The sequence below is a fragment of the Pyrus communis genome, chromosome 9, assembly GCF_963583255.1.
Source record: "Pyrus communis chromosome 9, drPyrComm1.1, whole genome shotgun sequence".
Lineage (NCBI taxonomy): Eukaryota > Viridiplantae > Streptophyta > Magnoliopsida > Rosales > Rosaceae > Pyrus > Pyrus communis.
Genome location: NC_084811.1, coordinates 17,064,370 through 17,086,391, shown reverse-complemented (window position 1 = coordinate 17,086,391; position 22,022 = coordinate 17,064,370). Strand labels below are relative to the sequence as shown.

General features: G+C 36.0%; 1 protein-coding gene across 1 annotated transcript; it reads right to left on the bottom strand.

The window, feature by feature from the left end:
• Positions 1 to 15,590: 15,590 nt before the first annotated feature.
• Positions 15,591 to 17,131, bottom strand: LOC137744434 (polygalacturonase-like). The gene is made up of 4 exons (XM_068484249.1): positions 16,709 to 17,131; positions 16,327 to 16,616; positions 15,921 to 16,149; positions 15,591 to 15,809 (listed from the first exon to the last, which is right to left on the bottom strand). The coding sequence occupies exons 1-4, from the start codon at positions 17,129 to 17,131 to the stop codon at positions 15,591 to 15,593; spliced, it is 1,161 nt and encodes a 386-aa protein (XP_068340350.1).
• Between the last annotated feature and the right edge of the window lie 4,891 nt (positions 17,132 to 22,022).

Sequence of the window (22,022 nt, the reverse complement as noted above, 5' to 3'; positions counted from 1 at the left end):
GTATATGTTGTAAGTTTTAACCCCGTTGAGCCTTGTTTAGCCTTTATTCTTTGTTTACCCACATTTCCCTTACCTAGCTTAGAGTAGGACTTTCCTATACCCTTGTTCTTAAAGTTTAGTGAGCATGACTTAAATGAATTCCTTTTGAGTTACATTATGCAAGAAAATGAGTGTGGGGGAGTAAAAGTTTGTTCTTACGTTTATATGTATGTTTTGAGATTCAAAAGAAAAAGAAGAAAAGAAAAAAAAAAAAAAAAAAAAAAAAAAAAAAAAAAAAAAAAAAAAAGGAGTGAAAATAAGTAAGAATGAACTCACGAGCGTTGATGGTTGAAGAAAGGGTCCAAAAAGTTGAATATGGCCCTAAGTTTTGTGTGATTTTCCCTTGGGTGTTCAAAGTTGACTTCTGCGTTCTTAAGGGAATTCTAAGTGCCTAATTCAATACTTTGCTCACTATTGCTTTAAGAATGTTTGTTTATCCTTCACCTTTCATTGTTAGCCAATACCCTAGCCCCGTTACTACCCTTTGACTTCTATATTGAGTGTTATGTATTTCAATTGTGGAGTTTGAACTTGGTATGAGCTTATGGTGTCACTGGTTCTCGCGTCTAAGTAGTAGCATTCCATTCATGAGATCATATCTAAACATGCTTATTAACTCTAGAAAATGCTTTCCTTATTATAACATATGTGAGTGTTCGTCTACATGTTTACATCAATCTTCTCACATATACCTAGTGTAGGGTGTGTAGTCAGAAAATCTGTGTGAAAAACGAGAGTACATCTAGTAAGAAATTGAGGGAATTCTCTAAAGGCATGTTACTACATTTGAAATGTGTTTTAATTGCTTAATTGTGAACTAGTATGTGGTGACTATGATTAAGAATGTACTTAAGTGTAAAGATGGCTCAAATATGTGAGAATAATGATTTTTAACTTGTCATGTGCATTGGAAGTCCCTGATACGATTGTTGGAAGGTGTAGGTTGTGTTTTGTTCTTTTTGTTTTGTTTTTCTGTTTTGCTCGAGGACTAGCAAAAGCTAAGTGTGGGGGTATTTGATAGGAGCATATTTATGCGACTTAAATGGCTTGTTCTCGTACATTTACGTTATGTTTCTTTAGTTATTTTAGTACTTTAAGCTATTTTCGTGTGTTTGTAGGTCCAAAGGGCTAAAGGAGCAAAAAGATGCATTTTGGAGACTTTTGGAGCACTTTTGGGCTAAGGACGGATAGCTTATGCTTGAAGCCAAAGTGTTGGACGAAATTGAAGACCTAATTGGAGCCAAAGTGTTGGAACCTTGTTCTCTTTAGTTTTAGGACATTTAAACCTTTCCTAATCCCAATCATGCCATGCATAACACACATCCATTCTAACACATTGTCATTGCACATGCATTTCCTTCATTAGTTAACCCACATGCACTTATCACTTATCATCACCACATATCATATCACTTAATCACTTATCACTTATCATCACCACTTAACCACTTATCATATCATAACCACATATCATATCACTTCACCTACAACATCCACCTACTTCACCTACAACATCCACCTACTTCACCTACAACATCCACTTCACCTACAACATCCACCTACTTCACCTACAACATCCACCTACTTCACCTAAAAATGACATAGCCATATGTTCCCTCCACTACTCCTATAAATACCCTTGCATTCATTCATTCATGAACATCTCATTTCATACACAACACATTACAAACACATTCTCCCTTCCCTAGCCGTGAGCTTCCCATCCATTCCCTATTAATCCAAACACCACCCCCCAAACCATTCACACCATCAAACTATCCTTAGACCTTGTGCTACAACAACGAGGAAGAGAAGAGTGCCTAAACGTTCATACAATTCAAGTTTGAGTTGTTGGAATGTTTAGGTGTTTCTTTGATTTCAATGTTTAAATTCAATTCTCTTTGTTTGTACGTATGAGGAATGGAAGAGAAGAGTGTCTAAACGTTCATACAATTCAAGTTTGAGTTGTTGGAATGTTTAGGTATTTCTTTGATTTCAAAGTTATAATAAACTAAACCCCCTTTAGCTAGGGGGTGATTCGAAATATATGTTTATGCTTGCATTTTGATTTGATTAATTCTAATTGCGTTTCATAAGTTGTGGTTCAATTTGTTTAACCGTTTGATTGATAACTTATTTATGAATGTTTATTAAGAATGCGCGCTTAATTTTCATGCATCAATATGACGCTAGAATATAAGTGAGTTTCACCTAATAGTTACGAACTTATATTCACAAGTAGTGGAGGTTGCTTATAAACAATCGCGTTAAATAAATTCTTGGCATAAGTTTCATGCGTATTCCATAGTAACGAATGCCTCGTCAACACTTAAAGTTTTCATGATGCTTAATGATCTTTGATTGTATCTTTATTGTGCTTTTCACGTAAAAGACTTTTGGAGAATGTTGTGAATTGCGTTGCGCTAACCCATCCAATTCATTAACTTAAGGAAAACTTGACGGTTAATTTAAGCGGACCTAATTGACCCGGGGCGTTGAGAATTAATGATTTGTTGAAATGCAATTGGAAATCGTTTTATTATGCAAGTATAACATATGTGGAGATGAACCCCGTAGCTAACTTTCCATCCATTTGTTCTTTCTTTTCTTGTTTCTGTTTTCATGTTTAATTTAACTTGTTATTCAATTATGTTAAACATGTGAAACTAATTTCTTTTTAGTTAGAGGCGAATTTGAAGCCATGGACATATGTTGGTTATGATTTGATTTACTCCAGTTATGAATTCATGAACTTTAGATGTGGGTTACTTTTCTGTTTTGATTAAGAACTTGTTTATGTATGTGGGTTGAGGGTCGACACTTAATTTGCATGCCTAAGACTTGATGCTAGGATATAAGGGAATTTCACCTAATCGTTATGAACTTATATTCATGAGTAGTAAAAAACGCTAGTCACGATTGTGTTTAGTAAACCCTAGGCTGGATTAACATGCGTATTCCATAGTTATGAATGCCTAGTCAATGTTTATGATTTCCGTTGAACTTAATGATCTTTGTTGAATGTCTCTATCATGCGTATTCCATGTGAGAGACTTTGATTAGGAATAATTTGGTTGTAATGCGTATCCCATTCAATCCAATGAATCTAGGGAAATCTGAAGGTTAATTTAAGCGGACCTAATTAACTTGGAGCATTGTCATTCATCGTTTGTTGAAGTCATAACTGGAAGTCAAATTATATGCTTATGTTCATGTGTGGATAAGGAACCCTCTAACTAGTTTTTCTTCATTCTATTCCATCAATTTCGTTTGTACAATCTGTTTTGTTTCCAAGTTTCTATTTTAGTTTAATTTCGTCCAAAACCAATCCCCCATTTATTTTAAAGTGTTAGATTAGTTAGAAATACATTTATTTTGTGTTTTTACGTTTTTTTTTTTAGTCAAATCCAAGTGATTAACAATCCCTCCTAATCCCCGGTCCAGAACGATCCCCACTTATACATATACTACAATTTGACGAAAAGAGGGTTTAATTTGTGTGCGTATAAATCTCGCATCAATTAGGTCTTCAATTTCGTCCAACACTTTGGCTTCAAGCATAAGCTATCCGTTCTTAGCCCAAAAGTGCTCCAAAAGTCTCCAAAATGCATCTTTTTGCTCCTTTAGCCCTTTGGACCTACAAACACACGAAAATAGCTTAAAGTACTAAAATAACTAAAGAAACATAACGTAAATGCACGAGAACAAGCTATTTAAGTCGCATGAATATGCTCCTATCATCTAAGTAGTGGCATTTCATTCATGAGATCATACACATGTTATATTAATAATTCCAGAAAGTGCCTTTTTTGTTATAACATATGTGAGTGCTAGTCTACATGTTTACATCAATCTTCTCACATATACTTAGTATAGGGAGTGTAGTCAGATAATCTATGTAAAAATAGAGAGTATATTCGATGAGGAATTGAGGGATTCTCTAAGGCATGTTACTACATTCAAAATGTTATTTTAATTGATTAAATGCGAGCTAGTGAGTGGTTACTGCGATTAAGTATGAGCTCGAGGGTAACGATAGCTAAAATCTGTGGGAGTAGTGATTTTTAACATGTCATGTTTCATTGGAAATCCCTGAGGCAATTGTTGGAAGGTTTAGGTTGTGTATTATTTTTTTGTTTTGCTCAGGGACTAGCAAAAGTTAAGTGTGGGGGAATTTGATAGGTGCATATTTATGCGATTTTGCTAGCTTGTTTCTTTGCATTTAGTAAGCCATTTTCATGTGTTTGAAGGTTCAAATGGCAAAAGTGGCAAGAAAAGGTAATTTGGAGCATCTTAGAGCAGTTTTGGGCTTGGAATGGATAGCACATGCATGGAGCAAGGTGGATGGACGTTTTGGAAGATCAAAAGAGGCTAAGAATTTGCTTAACTTCTGGAAGAATTGATTGAAGACATTGAAGATAAGGAATCAACTAAAAGGAAGGAACATTATGCAAACCTTATCCAACCTAACCTTATCTTATCCTATCCGAATCTTATCTTACCTTAGTTCTAGCTGCAAAGAGGTCTCAATTTCACATTAAATCACCTAAATATCTAGTTCTAGAAGCACTATCCTTTCCCTTAAATCTATGCCGCAACCCCCTTCTAGAAACCCTAGTTTCTGCCGCACCTAACCCTAGTCCTTTTCCTTCTGGACTTGTGTCGTGCCTATCCTTATCCTCCAAGGATTGGTGTTGTGAAACCCTACCATATAAATACATATTTTCTACCATGGAAGAGGGGGAGCCTTAGAGAGGAAAAATTAGAAAAATTTAATTTGTGCTGCAACAAGGAGGGAATGAGAGAAGGAGTTTTGAGTTATGCTGCATCCAAGGATTGTGCAATTTGCCATTGGATTGCTGGAGCGTCTTGGGTTCTTTCTATCCTTAGTTTTAGTTTCGATGTTTATTTTAGATTGCTTTTCAACTATGACAAACATGTGTAACTAAATTTCTTTTTAGCTAGAGGTGAATTCAAAGCCATGAACATATATGTGATATGATTTGATTTCCTGTAAAACATGAATGCGATTTACTTATCTGTTTGATTTATAACTTATTCTTTTATGTTGATTAAGGAGGCCTACTTAGTTTGCATGCATGAATCTGATGCTAAAATATAAGGGAATTTCACCTAATTGTTATGCACTTATATTTATAAGTAGTGGAAGTCACTAGTCATGATTGTGTTAAGTAAATCCATGGCAGGAGTGTCATGCAGTTCATAGTTACGAATGTCTTGTCAATGCTTATGATTTTCATAGAACTTAATGATCTTTGATATGTATCTCTATCACGCAGTTCATATAGGGAACTTGATAAGAATAATTTGATTGCGTCACTGAGTCCAATTCAATGAAATTAGGAAAATATGAGAGTTAATTAGTGTTGTTCACAATTAATTTGGGGCATTGTCATTCATGGTTTATTGGAATAATAACTGGAAATCGATTTGTATGCATATGTGTCATGTGTGGACGAGGTCCCTCTAACTAGCCTTTCACCCTTTAATTCACTCAATTTCGTGCAACCTTTATTTTGTTTATGCAATTTACTTAGTTTTAGTTAAATTCGTCAAAACAACCCCCATTTAGTAATCTGAGTCTTTTTAGTTTAAATTTCATCCAAACTTCTCTTTAGTTCATGTTTTGAGTCAATTTAGTTAGATTTTCGTCCAAATCACTCCTTAGTGCTTGTATTGGGATATTTGAGTCAGTTTTGTGTTATTTGAGTTAGTTTAGCTTGTTTTGAGTTGTTTAAGTTTAGTTTTCTGTTTTTAAGTCTAGTTTAGTAATTTAGAGTTTAATTTGTGTAGATTAGCAGCCTTCCTAATCCTCGGCCTAGAACGATCCCTACTTTCACATACTACAACTATCAAAAAGAGGGTTTAATTTGTGTGTTAGTTTATATCAGATCAATTTAGGCCCAGAGCGTGGCTGATCATTTAGATGGCATAATCTACTTTGCAGTTAAAGTAGGAGATTGTTTCCTAGTTTTTATTCTAAGAACTTTTATAGGAAGGATTTTATTTTGTAGTATTATAAATAAGGCTAATCAGCCATCAGGGCTCTCTAGGCATTACCTTAGAGAATTCAGCTTAGAGAGTTTTCTATCCGTGTGCTTAATAATATATTTTGTTATTTTACGATTGTGTGTAACTAACCTCTTTTGCTAGGGTGAGACCATAAGTCTTAGCATGAATATCTAGTCTTTATTTAATTGCTTATGATATTATGCATGCATACTTTGAATTATTAGTCACTGTGTTTGAACTGTCTTTAAACCTTAGTGCTTCACGACCATTAGGATGTTTAGATAAGTAATTTGATGCTAGTCAACCAAATGCTAATCTTTGCCAAAAATAAAAAATAAAAAAGAAAAGAAAACCAAATGCTAATCAACTAGGTTTAGAGGAATTTTACGTAATTCAAATATCCTAATGTCCGGAGAGTTATGATTACATGCTGGAAGACGCTGAGATTGAAGAGTCACCAGCCGTTGACTCATGCCTAATGGAAACAACACCTGTTAATCGTAAAAGTTCCCAATAATTTGCTCCTACCCAAGTCTATATGTTACATGTACCCTATCCAGAAGTTACAACGCAACCGACTCAGCTGCAGGAATGCATTAAAACTGACTTGTTGGAAGGGGTTGATCATACGAAGTCACAGTCTAGAACACCACATGGTCAACTCTTGAAAACTCTGACATATTTGAATACAGGGCAGACTTATACCAATGAAAAAGTTTTGGCTGTTGAATTGGACAGGCTAACAATACACCCAATCAATCTTCAAAAAAATCTAGTTGAGTTCTACGAGCAAGCTGAAATCTGCAAAGGCAACCAAATTCTTTGTCAAGAAATTCCAGCCAGTGCAGAACTAGTGGGTTTTAAGTACAAGGTTGAAATCGGTTCGATGGAGACATAATCCCCGCTGAAAAGGACTTTACTTTTGCAAGTAGTAAAAGTCCTACCAAGATCACGATCTAAGACTGGAGCACCAGCAGCCATTAAAACATCAGAAATTCCTTTTGAAGCGTTGTGGATATTCAGAGATAGTAAGATCGCTTTTTGTACTAACTGAAGCCGAGATTCGAGTTGATGAATGTGAGAGACAAAACACTGCTAAAGCGTTGCTCAAGATTCAGCCACAGCTCGGGAGAGAAGGTTACACCAACTGTGAAAGGAATGATGTCTTCAGAGAGCATGGTTTCGGGCCAGAAAAAGATATTATGATCCTTTTGCATACCATATTTCGAATTCAGGATTAGGAATCATAGTATTGGTGCCAGATTGGTCATGAAGAAATGACAGCGGACAGATCTCAAATCCATCTACAATTCCTGTAAAGCTTGTATCTGCGAAAAGAGCTTTCCAAACCAAATGATTGTCACGGTTAAGCTTCGTAGGTACCATATAACTGATATTTTTGGACTGTAATTGAAGAAATCCAAGAAGAATTCAAGGAGTTAGGATTCATCGCAGTTGAATTTGACGAAACAGGCATGAAATTAGGAGAAACAACTTCTAGGTCCGTAGGAGAAGAACTATACGATACCATGATTTTCATAGATGAGAATTGCATGGGAAGTATAGAGGATCAAAGTGCGTGAGCAGTGAGGCAGATGATACCATATTAGAAAGAAGCTTGTGTAATTCTTTCTTAATGAATAAGGAATTACAACTCAGTTTATGTACACTTGCCAAATAAAGCTTAGTAACTAATTGAACCTAATTAACTCACTAAACTAGGATTATTTACAAAAATAGTTATAATATAACAAACTTATAACTATACAAGCTAACTAAAAACAACTAAGATCTACTCCAACTCTTAGAGTAAAACTCAAATTTTAGGTTCTAAACTTACCCAACTTGCTTCAACTCTTGGGGAAAATATGAGTTAAAACTCTAAACTCATTTCGAAGCCAAATTTAGCCCAGGATTCCCCGTGGGTTAGTGGGGCTGGTCCAGCATATATGTATATTTTTTTAGTTTTACATTTATAAATTCCTTGAATCTAACGGCTGAGATCTAATTTGATGAAATCCAACAGTAAAAAAAAAAAAAAAAATCTAATGATCCAAATTTAAATCCAATAGTTAAAGTAATTAAAAAAAAAAAAAATTCTTTTATGTGTTTCACATTCTTTCATAGTGTTTCATGGTGTTGGTTAGTGATTTTTCAATATTTGTTGGAATCTAAATATATTTTAGGTTAAAATGTTTATAAAATTAAATCGGGACAGTCTACATAATTTTTTCTTTTAAAAAAGTTACTTTAAGAAAAAAATTAGCCTAAATTTATTCTTTAATGATTTGTGGGCAAAAATTTTAACCAAAAGGGTTAGAGCAAAAAAAGCTGTTTCTGGGTTAAAAAATTTTAGGTTTTAGCTCAAGGGTTGGAAATGGTCCAAGTATAAGTTGTCCTTTTACTTCAGGCTATCGTAAATTATATTTTGTTATTTCAAGCGTGCCATTGTTGGCTAAGACCAACAGATTGATTGATTGTTGTTATTATTCAATTCATACAAGTAAATTGATCTTCGTTATCATGGGACTATATAGTGGGGTTATATCTATGTTTAAGTTCTTTTCTATGCCTTGGTGACAATGAATTTATATTTTCTTTATGTGGAAAGCTAAAACATAACCACAATTCTTGATCAAGTAAGATAAAAGTAAGACAAGCTAACTTGACAAAATAAAGGGCCGAAAGTAAAGTTAAAATAAGGACTTGTTGAATGAAGTTAAATGCTTGTTAAACATTTAAGATATGAATCACGAAGGTAAACAAGTAAAAATACAAGACAACAAAACAAAGACAAGTGCCAACGTAGGGATTCAGTAAGCTTACACCTAGTCAAGCAAGCTCTCGTGCGGTTTGGGCAAGTTTTGAAGGTTAAAGGAAGCTTTTAGGAAACTTTTAAAATGAAATTAAATACAATAAATCGAAACTACATGAAAAGTAGCATAGTTGTAAAGGTAAATGTGAGGAAATACAAGGGTGCTGAATGTGATGACAACTGTTGAAAGCTATATTGCAGACTTGAAGGTTCGAAGGCAGGACCAAAAGGAACGTAAAAGCTGCAACGGCTAGTTTGTGAAGGAATGAAGCATAGGATTCTAGTTTTTCAAAGAACAAATGTAAGGCTAGGATTATAACTAGTTTAGGGTTGTGATTCATATATCCAGCTGTCCATTTGAAGGACGTGTACTATCTGCAATACCTGCAGATAAGTAGTAAGAATGTTTTTGGAAAAAGAATGATGAATGAAATCTGAGTGCTGCTGCCATGTTTTGCAGTCAATGAAATTCTCCCAAGAATTCCTTTTTGTTCTTCCTTACCTCTATTGTTTCTCAATCATTCCCTAAATATCCAATTTCTAACATGGTATTAAAGCCTGGTTTCGATCTCTAGCTGGGCGTTGTTGTGATTCAAGGGGAGATTCCAACAAAAAAACAATTAAAAATTAAAAAATAAAAAATTATGAAACTCAGTTTTCTGAATTTTTCGAAAACCTTCAAAACTCCTCAAAATCTCTCAAAGTCTCTTCCTTTCTTCTCAAAATATCAATTAGTGTCAATGGAGAAGTTAAAGCTCCAGTCTTTGGCGGACTATGAGTTTTGGAGTATCAAAATGAAAACAATCTTCAAATCTCATGGTCTTTGGGAGTTAGTCAAGGAAGGGTGTGAAATCTCTACTGAAAAGGTTGCAGATGCTGAGAAGCCTCCTCTTGGCAAGGAAATCGTCTTGAAGGAGAACATGACAAAGGATGCGAAAGCCTTGGGGATTATTCAGAACTTTGTTACAGACCGAGTCTTTCCCAGAATAGCTCATGAAGAAACCTCAAAGGGAGCGTGGGACAAACTCAAAGAAGAATACAGAGGAGATGTAAAGGTAAGAAAAGTTAAACTTCAAACCTTGAGAAGAGATTTTGGGTATGCTAGAATGAAAGAAGAAGAACCCTTGAATGATTATTTCAGTAGAATGTTTGAACTAGTAAATCAGTTGAAAACCTATGGAGAAGAACTTACTGATGCTAGAATAGTGCAGAAAATACTTATCAGTCTTACTAGAAAGTATGATAATATTGTCAATGTTATTGAGGAGACAAAAGATCCTGATACACTAGGAATACAAGAAGTTGTAGCTTCAATCAAAGCCTGTGATCAAAGGTTAGATAGACATGCTGAAAATATGACTAAAAATGCCTTCCAAGGGTTGAACATTGGAGGCAAGAACAACTACTCCAGTGGGCAATTCTCTGGAAATCAAAATTATAAAGGCAAAAATGAGTGGAAAGGAAAGAACAAGAGATGGGATAGTAGAGTCAGTGTAGTGCAGAAGCAAGGTGCAAATAGTGGTGGAGGAGAGACATCCAAAACTGCTTGCAAAATTTGTGACAAATTACACTTTGGACCTTGCTGGTTCAAGGGAAAACCCAAGTGCACAAAGTGTAATAGATTTGGACATTGGGTGAAAGACTGCAATGCCAAAGGCAATCAACAGGTTAACTTTGCAAATCGGGTGGAGGAAGCCAATGTCTTCTTTGCTCAGTGTAGAATGGCAACAATGGAGAAGGCTAGTACCATCTGGTATATTGATAGCGGATGCAGTAACCATATGATTGCACAAGAGTCATTACTCATTGATATTGACACTTCTTTCAAAGGCAGAGTTAAAATAGGAAATGGAAACTTGGTTGATGTTGTTGGCAGATGAACTCTAGTTATTGAAAGCAAGAAAGGAAAGAGATATATTAGAGAAGTGATGCTTGTACCAGGCCTTGATGAGAATCTTTTTAGTGTTGGGTAGATGATTAAACACAAGTATTTTCTCTTGTTTGGTGACTCTATGGTAGAAATCTATGATGATAGATCACTGTCAAACCTGGTGGCTAGGGTATTGATGAAGGATAACAGAAGTTTTCCTCTTCTTTTGAAACATATGGATTTAATTGCCATGAGAACAGCTGTGATTGAAAATGCTTGGCTATGGCACAGAAGGCTAAGGTATCTCAACTACCAGAGTCTAAAGAATTTGAAAAGCAAGGAGCTAGTGTATGGACTGCCTGAGATTGATGAAGTGAAGGAAGTGTGTGAAGGCTGTGCAATAGGAAAGCAACATAGGGAACCATTCCCTACAAGTCAAACCTGGAAAGCAACTGAACCACTAGAGCTGATTCACAGTGATGTTTGTGGCCCAATGAGGACTGCAACACTTGGAGGTACCAGGTACTTATTAACCTTCATTGATGATAAAAGTAGAATGTGTTGGGTATACTTATTAAGGCACAAATCTGATGTTTTCATTGTGTTCACAAAATTCAAACAAATGGTTGAGAGACAAAGTGGTTGGGAAATCAAAAAGTTGAGAAGTGATAGAGGTGGGGAGTACGCCTCACTTGAATTTGGTAAGTTTTGTGAAAATACAGGCCTTGAAAGGCAATTGACAGTAGCCTACAGCCCCCAACAAAATGGAGTGACTGAGAGGAAAAACAGGACCATAGTTGAGATGGCTAGGTCAATGCTTCATGAGAAAGGAATGCCTTATCATTTTTGGGGAGAATCAGTTAACACTACAGTGTACCTATTAAATAGGTGCCCAACTAAAGCTTTGGAGAACTTAACACCATTTAAAGCCTACAGTGGAGAAAACCCTCTGTGAAACACTTGAGAGTGTTTGGATCAGTGTGCTATGTTCACAGTCCTACACAACTTAGACACAAGCTGGAAGAAACAAGCAAGAAATGTGTGTTTGTTGGTTATGGAAACTGTGAGAAGGGATATAGGCTATTCAATGTCAACACTCAGAAAGTTATAATATCTAGGGATGTTGTATTTGATGAAAAAACAAATGGAGTTGGGAAAATAGCACTGAAGTGCATCTCTCTTTGCCCTTTGATGAAAGTCACTCTAATTCAAGAGAGTACCGAGATCAAGGAGAATCTGATATGGCCCCTGAAATCCACACACCAACTCAATCTCCATCTTCATCTCCAACATCAACACCTCTAAGTTCAGGTGGAAATTCTTAAACCACAGACTCACTACAATCCACTCCAAGTTCAACTCCTATAAAGTTGAGAAGCTTGAATGAAATATATACTTCTTGCAATTTTTGTACTGTAGAACCAGAAAATTTTGGAGAATCCAAAGGTGATATGGCATGGCAAAAAGCAATGGAGGAAGAAATGTTGGTTATTGAAAAAAAACTCAACCTGGGAGTTGGTTAATAGACCAAGTGACAAACCTGTCATTGGGGTTAAGTGGATATACAAGACCAAGCTCAATCTAGATGGATCTGTGCAATGGAACAAGGCAAGTCTTGTTGCCAAAGGGTACTCACAACAACTTGGAGTTGATTTCAATGAAACCTTTGCCCTAGTGGCAAGGTTAGACACAATTAGAACCCTAATAACCTTGGCAGCACAGAAGGATTGGAAGCTATTCCAATTGGATGTAAAATCAGCCTTTCTAAATGGTGTGCTAGAAGAAGAGGTCTATGTTGAACAACCTGAGGGTTTTGAAGTCCAAAATGTAGAGGATAAAGTGTACAGGTTAAAGAAGGCTCTATATGGGCTAAAGCAAGCACCTAGAGCATTGTATGGGGAAATAGACTCTTATTTCACCAAAAATAGGTTCCACAAAAGCTCCAGTGAAGCTACCTTGTATACCAAGAAACAAGGAAATTCTGATATTCTCATTGTATCTGTGTATGTTGATGATGTGGTATTCACAGGTAACAATGAAGAAATGCTCAATGATTTTAAGCATGATATGATGAATCATTATGAGATGTCTGACTTGGGGTTGCTACATCACTTCCTTAGAATTGGTGTTCTGCAAAATGACAATGGGATTTTCATTCACCAAATGAAGTATGCAAAGACCTTGTTGGAAAAATTTGGACTAAAGGACTGCAAATCTGTCTGTGTGCACACCTTTGGTTGCAAATGCAAAATTAAGTCAAGATGATGGAACTGAATCTGTGGATCAAAGCCTATACAGAAGCATTGTGGGGAGTCTGCTTTACTTAACAGCAACAAGACCTGATATTATGTATGCTGCAAGTCTTCTCTCTAGATTCATGCATTGCCCTAACAAGACTCATTTGGGAACTACAAAAAGGGTTTCGAGATATGTGTGAGGCATAATTGATTATGGGATTCACTATGAGAAAAGGCAATCCTCAATTTTAATTGGGTTCTGTGATAATGATTGGGGAAGCAATGAAGATGACTCAAAGAGCACCTCAGGATATGCATTCTCTTTTAGGTCTGGTGTCTTCTCATGGGCTTCTGTCAAGCAAAAAACTGTTGCATTATCAACAGCAGAAGCTGAGTATGTAACTGCTGTAGAAGCAACCTCTCAAGCCATCTGGCTTAGGTTTGTGTTGAAAGATTTTGGTGAGATGCAATTGGAAGCTACTCCACTGATGTGTGACAACACAACAGCAATTGCAATGACCAGAAATCCTGTATTTCATCACAGGACATGACACATAAAAAGAAAGTATCACTTTATCAGAGATACTTTGCAACAAAATGTGATTCAACTACTATACTGCAAAACTGAAGATCAAGTGGCAGATGTCTTCACCAAGCCACTACCTAAAGAAAGATTTACCTACCTCAGAGGGTTGCTAGGAGTCAAGTTTGGAAATAGCTTAAAGGGGAGTGTTGAAATGTAAGCTATATTGCAGACTTGAAGGTTCGAAGGCAGGACCAAAAGGAACTTAAAAGCTGTAACGGCTAGTTTGTGAAGGAATGAAGCATATGATTCTAGTTTTTCAGAGAACAAATGTAAGGCTAGGATTCGAACTAGTGTAGGGCTGTGATTCGTATATCCAGCTGTCCATTTGAAGGACGTGTACTATCTGCAATACCTTCAGATAAGTAGTAAGAATGTTTTTGGAAAAAGAACGATGAATGAAATCTGAGTGCTGCTGCCATGTTTTGCAGTCACTGAAATTCTCCCAAGAATTCCTTTTTGTTCTTCCTTATCTCTGTTGTTTCTCAATCATTCCCTAAATATCCAATTTCTAACAAAAACGACTTGTAAGGAAGTACAAAACATTAGTTGTGAAGAGCAAAGGTGTTTTTCGGTTTGATTTGAGTGTCCTATCTTCAAGCTCTTTTTTCTGCACAGTTCCTCTTGAAACAAGTTGACGATGTGATTTATTGTCAGAGATAAAGGTAATATCCCAAAGTCTTGACCCTTCAAACCTCTGGAACTCCTAAATTGCCACTATAAAGCAGCCAAATCACCTTGACCTCGACTGGAGTGTCACCTCAGGGAGACTTAGTTACTTATTAACTATTACCACGTGTCGTGTTGTCTTCAGACTTTGGCTGGGGTCTCGCGCTGGCCTTATGGGACTCTGAAATTGATCAGCTCCCTTGAGCTTTTAACAGGAATAGGTAGGGCTGGGCCTTAGTTAATTTTGGCTTTAATTATGTTTAACGTTCTGCATTCGCGGTTCTGTAAAGTATTTGCAGTTACTTGAGTGAACAAAACTCCTCCACTAACTCACGAACGACAAACATATCAATTTTAAATGGTCAGTACTTAAAAAGGGAACAAACAAAAACTTCACTTTTTACCTTCCATTCTGAGCTATCATGAATCCTGAGATTTCCAAAGCTTTCAATTTCTTGTTTTCTCATAAAAGAAACACCCTTTACCCACCTCCTCCACCATGGATTGCTTTGGACCAGCTGCTGATCCAAATCAAAATTTTATGCCCCAAATACAGGGATTTAAACAGCATGTGTGTTTCCACCTATAGACCTATTATGCAATCAAGTGAGACTTGTGATCTGTCCTTTCATTTTCATTCATGGTTTACTGGCCCTGCCTTTGCCGCTCTTCCCATCGTTCTTTCAGAACCTTCAATGCTATGTTTATGCTCCACACAAGGCGATAATGCATGCTTTGAACAGATAGAGTAGTCAATTTACTAACCACATGCAGATGCACTGAACTCAGGGAGCTGTTTCACTGGGCTTGTTGATAAATTTGACGAGTTAGGAATAAATTTTTTAGCTATTAAGCTTGATTGTGGAAGATATACACCAACTTGCTATGCAGGAAATAACCTTCATTCATATCTCTAGGCTTTGTAATGGTTTTCACCGAAAAGAAATAAAATGGCTTTGTAACAGTGTCGCTCACCACTTAGCTAAGTTTAGTCTTTCAGTTGATACTTCTATAGTTTGGTTCGAGAAGTCTCTAATGCTATATGGGATGTCATCTTCCAAGACTCGTTTTGTAATTGAAGTTTTTTCATCAATATAATAGCATTTCTACTAATAAAAAATAAATAAAAAATATTTCCAACGCATGTTAAAAGCTAAGGAAAATTAATGGTGATGATTTCCAGTGTAATGAATTTGTATCAGCAACATAGAATTGATGGAGTTCTTGTCAACTTAATTAGCAATGAATAAATGAATGATCTTTATTCACAGAACATTATGTGTCTGTGTGTGTAGATAATCATCTGTACAAGTCTTTTGATGCCTAGATTTTTGTTGAATGCCATCACAAACAACTAGTTGGGTGTACAAGGCCAGAAGTCTTTCCAATTGCATTGCTACAATATGACTGAGCCACTTGCTTCTTGCAGGTCAAGCTCACGTTTTCGAGTTTTATCCCTCTGCAAGGATTTTTTGCACTGCAATCAAGATTTACCGCGATTGCTGTTGCCGATGTCCCTTGAATGTTTCGGAACAATATATCACTGACTTTCACACCCGATACCTATATGTTGAAGCACAATAGACGGAAATGTTTAAAGAGACAGTAAGTAGAGAGGAATTAAGGACGTACATTATTAACCGCATGTATATATTAAATGAATTAAGCTTATACCTGACCAGGGCAGTTGAGGTTGTGTGGGCAGTAATTTTGGTCTATGATAATGGGATTTTGGACATTGAGCATGACGACGTCAAGGAATTGGACACTATGAACAAACCCGTGGCTCGGCCTTGCCCAAGACTTAATCCTCAAACCATTTTGGCCACCCTTGAAAATTGCATCCTTCACTGTCACATTTTGAACTCCTTCCTCTTCCAAGTCTTTGCCCAAACTCCCTATGCTGCAATTACCGCACCCTTGTAAGCATAACCCTAAACTACTACTAACTATTTAGGAGTAATTATTGGTGGTTATTAAATGAATGGGGCCACATGTTAAAACTAGTCCATGTGTTATAATACAAGTGAACGTAAACTTATGTATAGATAAGCATGGCAAGAAACCACTATAATCTAACCTAATGCCGTGACTTGGTCCACACGATATGTGCTCGATCCACAAGTCCTTAGTGCCGGGGCCAATTGAGACGCAGTCATCTCCCGTTTTGATGGAGGTGTCGAAGATTGCAACATTTCTTGACAATTGAACATGGATGCCATCAGTGTTGGGGCTATTGCCGGCGGCAATGATTTTGACCCCTTGAATGTGAACATCTTGGCACCCGTTTATAACAATGTGGTACAGCTGGCTGTTCAACGACATCAGTCCGTCGATCCTAATGTTTTTGGAGTTTGTAAAACTCAAACTCTTCGATCCCCAGTCCGGAAAAAATAATTTAGTTACATGTATTACATGATATACTTCTTGAAAACCTTGACAAGAAAAAGGAAATTACTAACCGTTGCTCCGCTGGGGCAATCAGTGCTTCCCGCTAACTTGCATGCCCACAAGGAGGTGCCTTTGGCGTCAAGTCGACCTCCAATAATGGAAACGCCGGTAACTGTTTCGAAGCTTAGCCAATTGTCAGCTTGGCCAAGAATTTGGTAGTCAGACGAAGCGACGAGTGTTCCATCAATCCAAAGAGTAATACCTGGGCTTTTGCAGTTGTCACCTTTAAAAACCATAGCAGTCGGAAGCAAATACCTCCCTTTTGGTACCGTAATCGTACTGGAATCCAAAGAGGCACAAGCTGCACTCCACGCATCCATAAAAGCTTGGGTGGAATCAGTTACTCCATTGGGCTTAGCTCCGAAGCTCAGGATATTGAGAACTAATGTAGTACCCTCAGCAATAAATGAATGGTGTAAGATAAAGAGAATCATGATTGGTACTACGCGAGCTCTGGTAAAACAACTTGCAGACTCATCCATTTTCTTTCCTTTCTTTTCTGCGTGGAAGGGAGCGATCAAGAGAGAAATTAAAGAAGAGATTAAACGAAAACAATTAGGATGTCAGAATGCAACGGAATGTAGTTGAATATTTTTGCTAGAAGGTGAAGGTAGCTGTAGGAATTGAGAGATTGATGGAGAATAACTGAAGTATGTAGGGTATTTATAATCTTCACGGTGCACGCATTTATGCAATAACTAATTAAGCTAACTAGTATATGTTGTATATAAAATTATATACAAACAGGATGGTGTAGATTTCAAGTACATTAAATTATTATATTAATTAGAAATGGATGCCTTTACATGGAAAGCATTTCTTAAGAAAGCTGCGCCGGAAATAATTAAGCCCACTATAATTTGATGCTCACGCTCTCCCCAGAAATTAATTACTATATTTGTATATGCGCGTCTGCTAATCAGTTACCATAGATATACGTTATATTATATTAGATTAAGCTTGTAAAGATTCGGCATCAATATTACCCATCATTTAGTATTTTTTGTCTTATAGCCGTTTGATTTGATTTTTACAATTATTTAATTTTCTATTCAATCTTTATTATTCATTTTTCTCATCATTCATAATTGCGTATCATGGAAGACTAAATTTTGAAACTAAATGATGTGATTGTACATGATTGAATTATTGCTTAAGTGTTGATTAACTTAATTATTTTCTATTGATGACACATCATTTAGTTTACAAATTTAACTTAAAATTTTAGTCTTCATAGAATTACCTTATAGTGCATCACTCTAATTATTTAATGAAAAAAAGTTTATAGCTTTAATATTATTTTGGCCGTTGGCTTGTTAATAAATCAACTCATCCCAAGTGAAATGTACTTAATTTCCTTCATGGCCACTCATTCCTCAGTGGAGTAACCCTAAAGAACACCGAGGGATTATCCAGAATTTATTGTGCCTTATTCAAAACCCAAAACACATTGTATTAGAATTATTTTTTTCTTCTTTATTAGTATGTTTGGATGAAGAAATTTAAGATTACTAAGAAATTTTAAAATGACAAAAATTGAAATGACGGGATTTTATTTTCTAGAATTTGTAAATTTTCTTATTTGGTTAACTTAAAAGAACAATGTAATTGAATAAGGAATTTGTTATTTTTAAACTCTCAATCATAGAAATTGGGGAATGATACTTATTTACATGGAATTTAAACTTAGGAATTCTAAATTTAAACTTAGGAGGTCCCAAATTTCAAGTTTTTTTTCATGCAGAAATTCTAAATTTCTAAGTTTATGAATTCAAACAAGGAAATTGGTGCAAGTCAATTTATAAATTCTGATTTTAATCCAAATTCCAAGTTTATTTCTCTCATCCAAACATAGTGTAATTGTCACATCCCGGCCCGGGGCCCCCACCACATCCCAGGCTCGACTCTACCGTAGCACGATATTGTCTGCTTTGGGCCCCGACCACGCCCTCACGGTTTTGTTTCTAGGAACTCATACGAGAACTTCCCGGTGGGTCACCCATCCTGGGATTGCTCTCGCGCGCTACTCGCTTAACTTCGGAGTTCCGATGGAACCCGTAGCCAATGAGCTCCCAAAAGGCCTCCTGCTAGGTAGGGATGAGAATATACATATAAGGATCACTCCCCTGGACGATATGGGATCTTACAGTAACTCTGCATTTCTCTATTTTTATTTTATTTTATATAAGTGATTTTAAGGGATGAGCGACTTAAACAACAAGAACAATGGGCTCTATTACATGGTAATTTTTTAACTATTTAAAGCTACAAATCACTTAAAAATTCACTATTTTTTTCTTTATTATCGTTTGCTCTAAAAAAAAAAAAAGCCAAACATACTAAAAAATTATAATTTAATTTGCGGGTGCGAAAAATGTGAAAAATTATGCAAACACTCATGCATGCATTCTCTACGCTTGGAGACATTGTCGTTTGAATTTTTAATACCCTAGAAACCCTCGTTAATAGTATTTCTAGGGTAGTTCAAAATAAATAAAAATTCATAAAAATAGATGTACAATTGTGAAAAAACTGAAAGAATATATAAACATTTGTGATTGCATTCTCCATACATAGATCACGGTTACATCTTCGTTTATATTTTTAAAACCCTCCAAACCCTCATGAATAGTGTTTTTTATTTGAGTGCAAAATTAATAAAATTCATAATAATTATTGCAGACGTGTGAAAAATGTAAAAATAATATACATTCACTCTAATGACAAGTTTTAGAACTTTCTTGAAGGGGTCAACTCAAAACACAGTCTTAGAATTCTTTTTTTCTTGTTTAACTTTGCACTTCTCTGTTTCTTATTTTATTTTATAGAAGCGAATTTAAGGGATGAGTGACTTAAACACAAGAGCAATGGGCTCTAATACATGGTAATTTTTTTTTTTTTTTTTAACTATTTGAGCTACAAATCACTTAAAATTTCGCTTTTTTGATCTTTATTATTGTGTCTTTCTTGTGTTTCAATGATCAAAACTCTGGATTAAGAATAACTAGTTAAAATGGCCTGTAAGTAAGGAGGGCAATAATTTAGTTCGGTGATGGATGTGTCATATTCATCCTCAAAAATTATTTTATACCCATAACCAAAAGTTCACCATTCGATATTCTCCATAGCCATACATGCCGAGTAATGAATTCCTCATCAGTTAACGACTTGATCCATTTCACCAATGTAATAAATAAATTATATGCTTGTAATTAATATTTAAAAATAAAAAAATAAAAAATAATGGTACTCGTTAAACATTATTATGTAACACTGGAATGTAAATTTGAAAAATTATGTAACTTTAAATAAATGTTCAAACTTACATTTCAAATCCATCAATTAATTATTCGAGAAATACTTTACATAAAGTAATTATCTAAAAATTTAAAACAAAACACACAAATATCCAATTACATCGAAAATTGTTCGAAAAACTTAAACAAAAAAAAATAAAAGGGGATTCGGCCACTAGAGAAAGTCGGCCACACTTTGGCCCATGTCTAAAAGTTATAATCTTCAATCGCTATAGATGCCTCTTGAAAATCAGAAATCACCAAAGTGTTATCTTCTGGATTGTCCACTTAAACAAAGTTTATCTCTATGGCTTTACAACGTGAATGATATTTAGCAACAGCATGAGTGGGAGCTCAGTAAACTCGAGATGAATGGTCATTTGAACTTCATTGCTTCCATGGTGGTGGGAGCTTTGCCTTTATTCTTGAAGTTGGAAGCCTTCGGAGCGAAGGAATCACACTTTGGGGCCGAACTTCCTCCTTTAAGTTGGCTTATGCTCTGTCGATCCTGGGCCCATGGTAGAGGGTTGGGTGAAGGAAGATTTGTGAAAAACAAGTTCATTTGAGCAACATCAACAACATGCAATTAACAATTAAAAGGCGGAATCATGTTTATATGCACTCAAAAACAAAACTTAACCCATGAACTTCAAAGCCTAGTAGATAGGTGAACCAAGACTCAACTCAAAACAAAGTGAGTTGAGAAATCAATACCTTTGTAGATTCCTCTTTGCATAAGCAAAGGCTAATCACCCAAAGAGAGGGCCTTCATTCCTTGCATCTTAGATCCATGGATTTGGATGGATGAAAAGGTTTCTCCAAGTTTCCAAAATTGAAAACCTCTAAGTCTCCACACCAAGGCATATTGTAGAAGAAATGAGTGACCTTGGAGGAGTTTGATTGCTAGATGATCCCTCCAAGGTGGCTGAAATTTTAGAGAGAAAGGAGAGCTTATGTTCTCATCCTTTCCCCCAAAAATTACCCTAAATGAATTTTGGCTATAAAGTCATACTTATTCCTTAATTCATTTGAGTGGCAAACTTGTAAATAAGTCCAAAACCACTCCTTCTTTAACATGGGATTTATTGGGCTATTTGGGCCTTTGTGAATCATTATTCATTAAGTTGTCACACAACTTAAGTCAATGGACTTGACGTTCGAAGCCCATTGGGCCTTAAGATCCAAAACTATCCCGAGGTCTTTTAACGAACTTATTCGTTTGATTAATAATCATATTAATTAATCCTTGCCATAAATAATTAAACCATTTAATTATTCTTACTCATCTCCGTTGAATCTTCAATCTCTACCTTACACGGTGTACGATCCATTAGGTTCCTTTTAGCGAGGCAGTGGGCGATTCAAACTCTTTCAAATCGATTGTGAATTGAAACTTACTTTCAATTCTCCCGTTAGTGATAATACACTTTTAGGGCTTCCACAAACCATGGTTGACGCCTAGCAGCATGTCATGGTTACCCAAGCTAATCAGAAGAGGTGGAGAACCTATTCAGTTTTAGGATTACAAATGCAATACGGTCTTTCTCTAATACAATACTCTTGACCACATTGTTTGGTTTGATAGTTTATTCATGTCTACTATCCAATGTGAGTCTTGTGCTTATATGATTACCTTGAATGTGATTTGGAACACATTCCAACATCTCATTCATACTCTGGCCAGAGATTCTAAATCATATCATAGAGTATTCTCCCTCAAGCAGTTTGAAGGTTAGAGATCCCTTGTTGCGCATTCACTTGCCTCCATGGCTAAGTGGCTTAACCCCAACGATGCCGTGGACACCCTCCTGATGGAGTGACTTTGACATAATCAAAGATTAAGGACCTAACCACAAGACAACTGTGATGCCTCAGGTCAAAAGACTAATTTGCATTATCCCAACCATGAGTTCTCATGTGACATAAATATGAGAACTCTTCGTTGATCGTGTTCAGTGAACTCATTCTCTATTGAGCACCTACGTACTTGTCTTGATGTCACACACACCAATGACTCGAGACTAGTCAC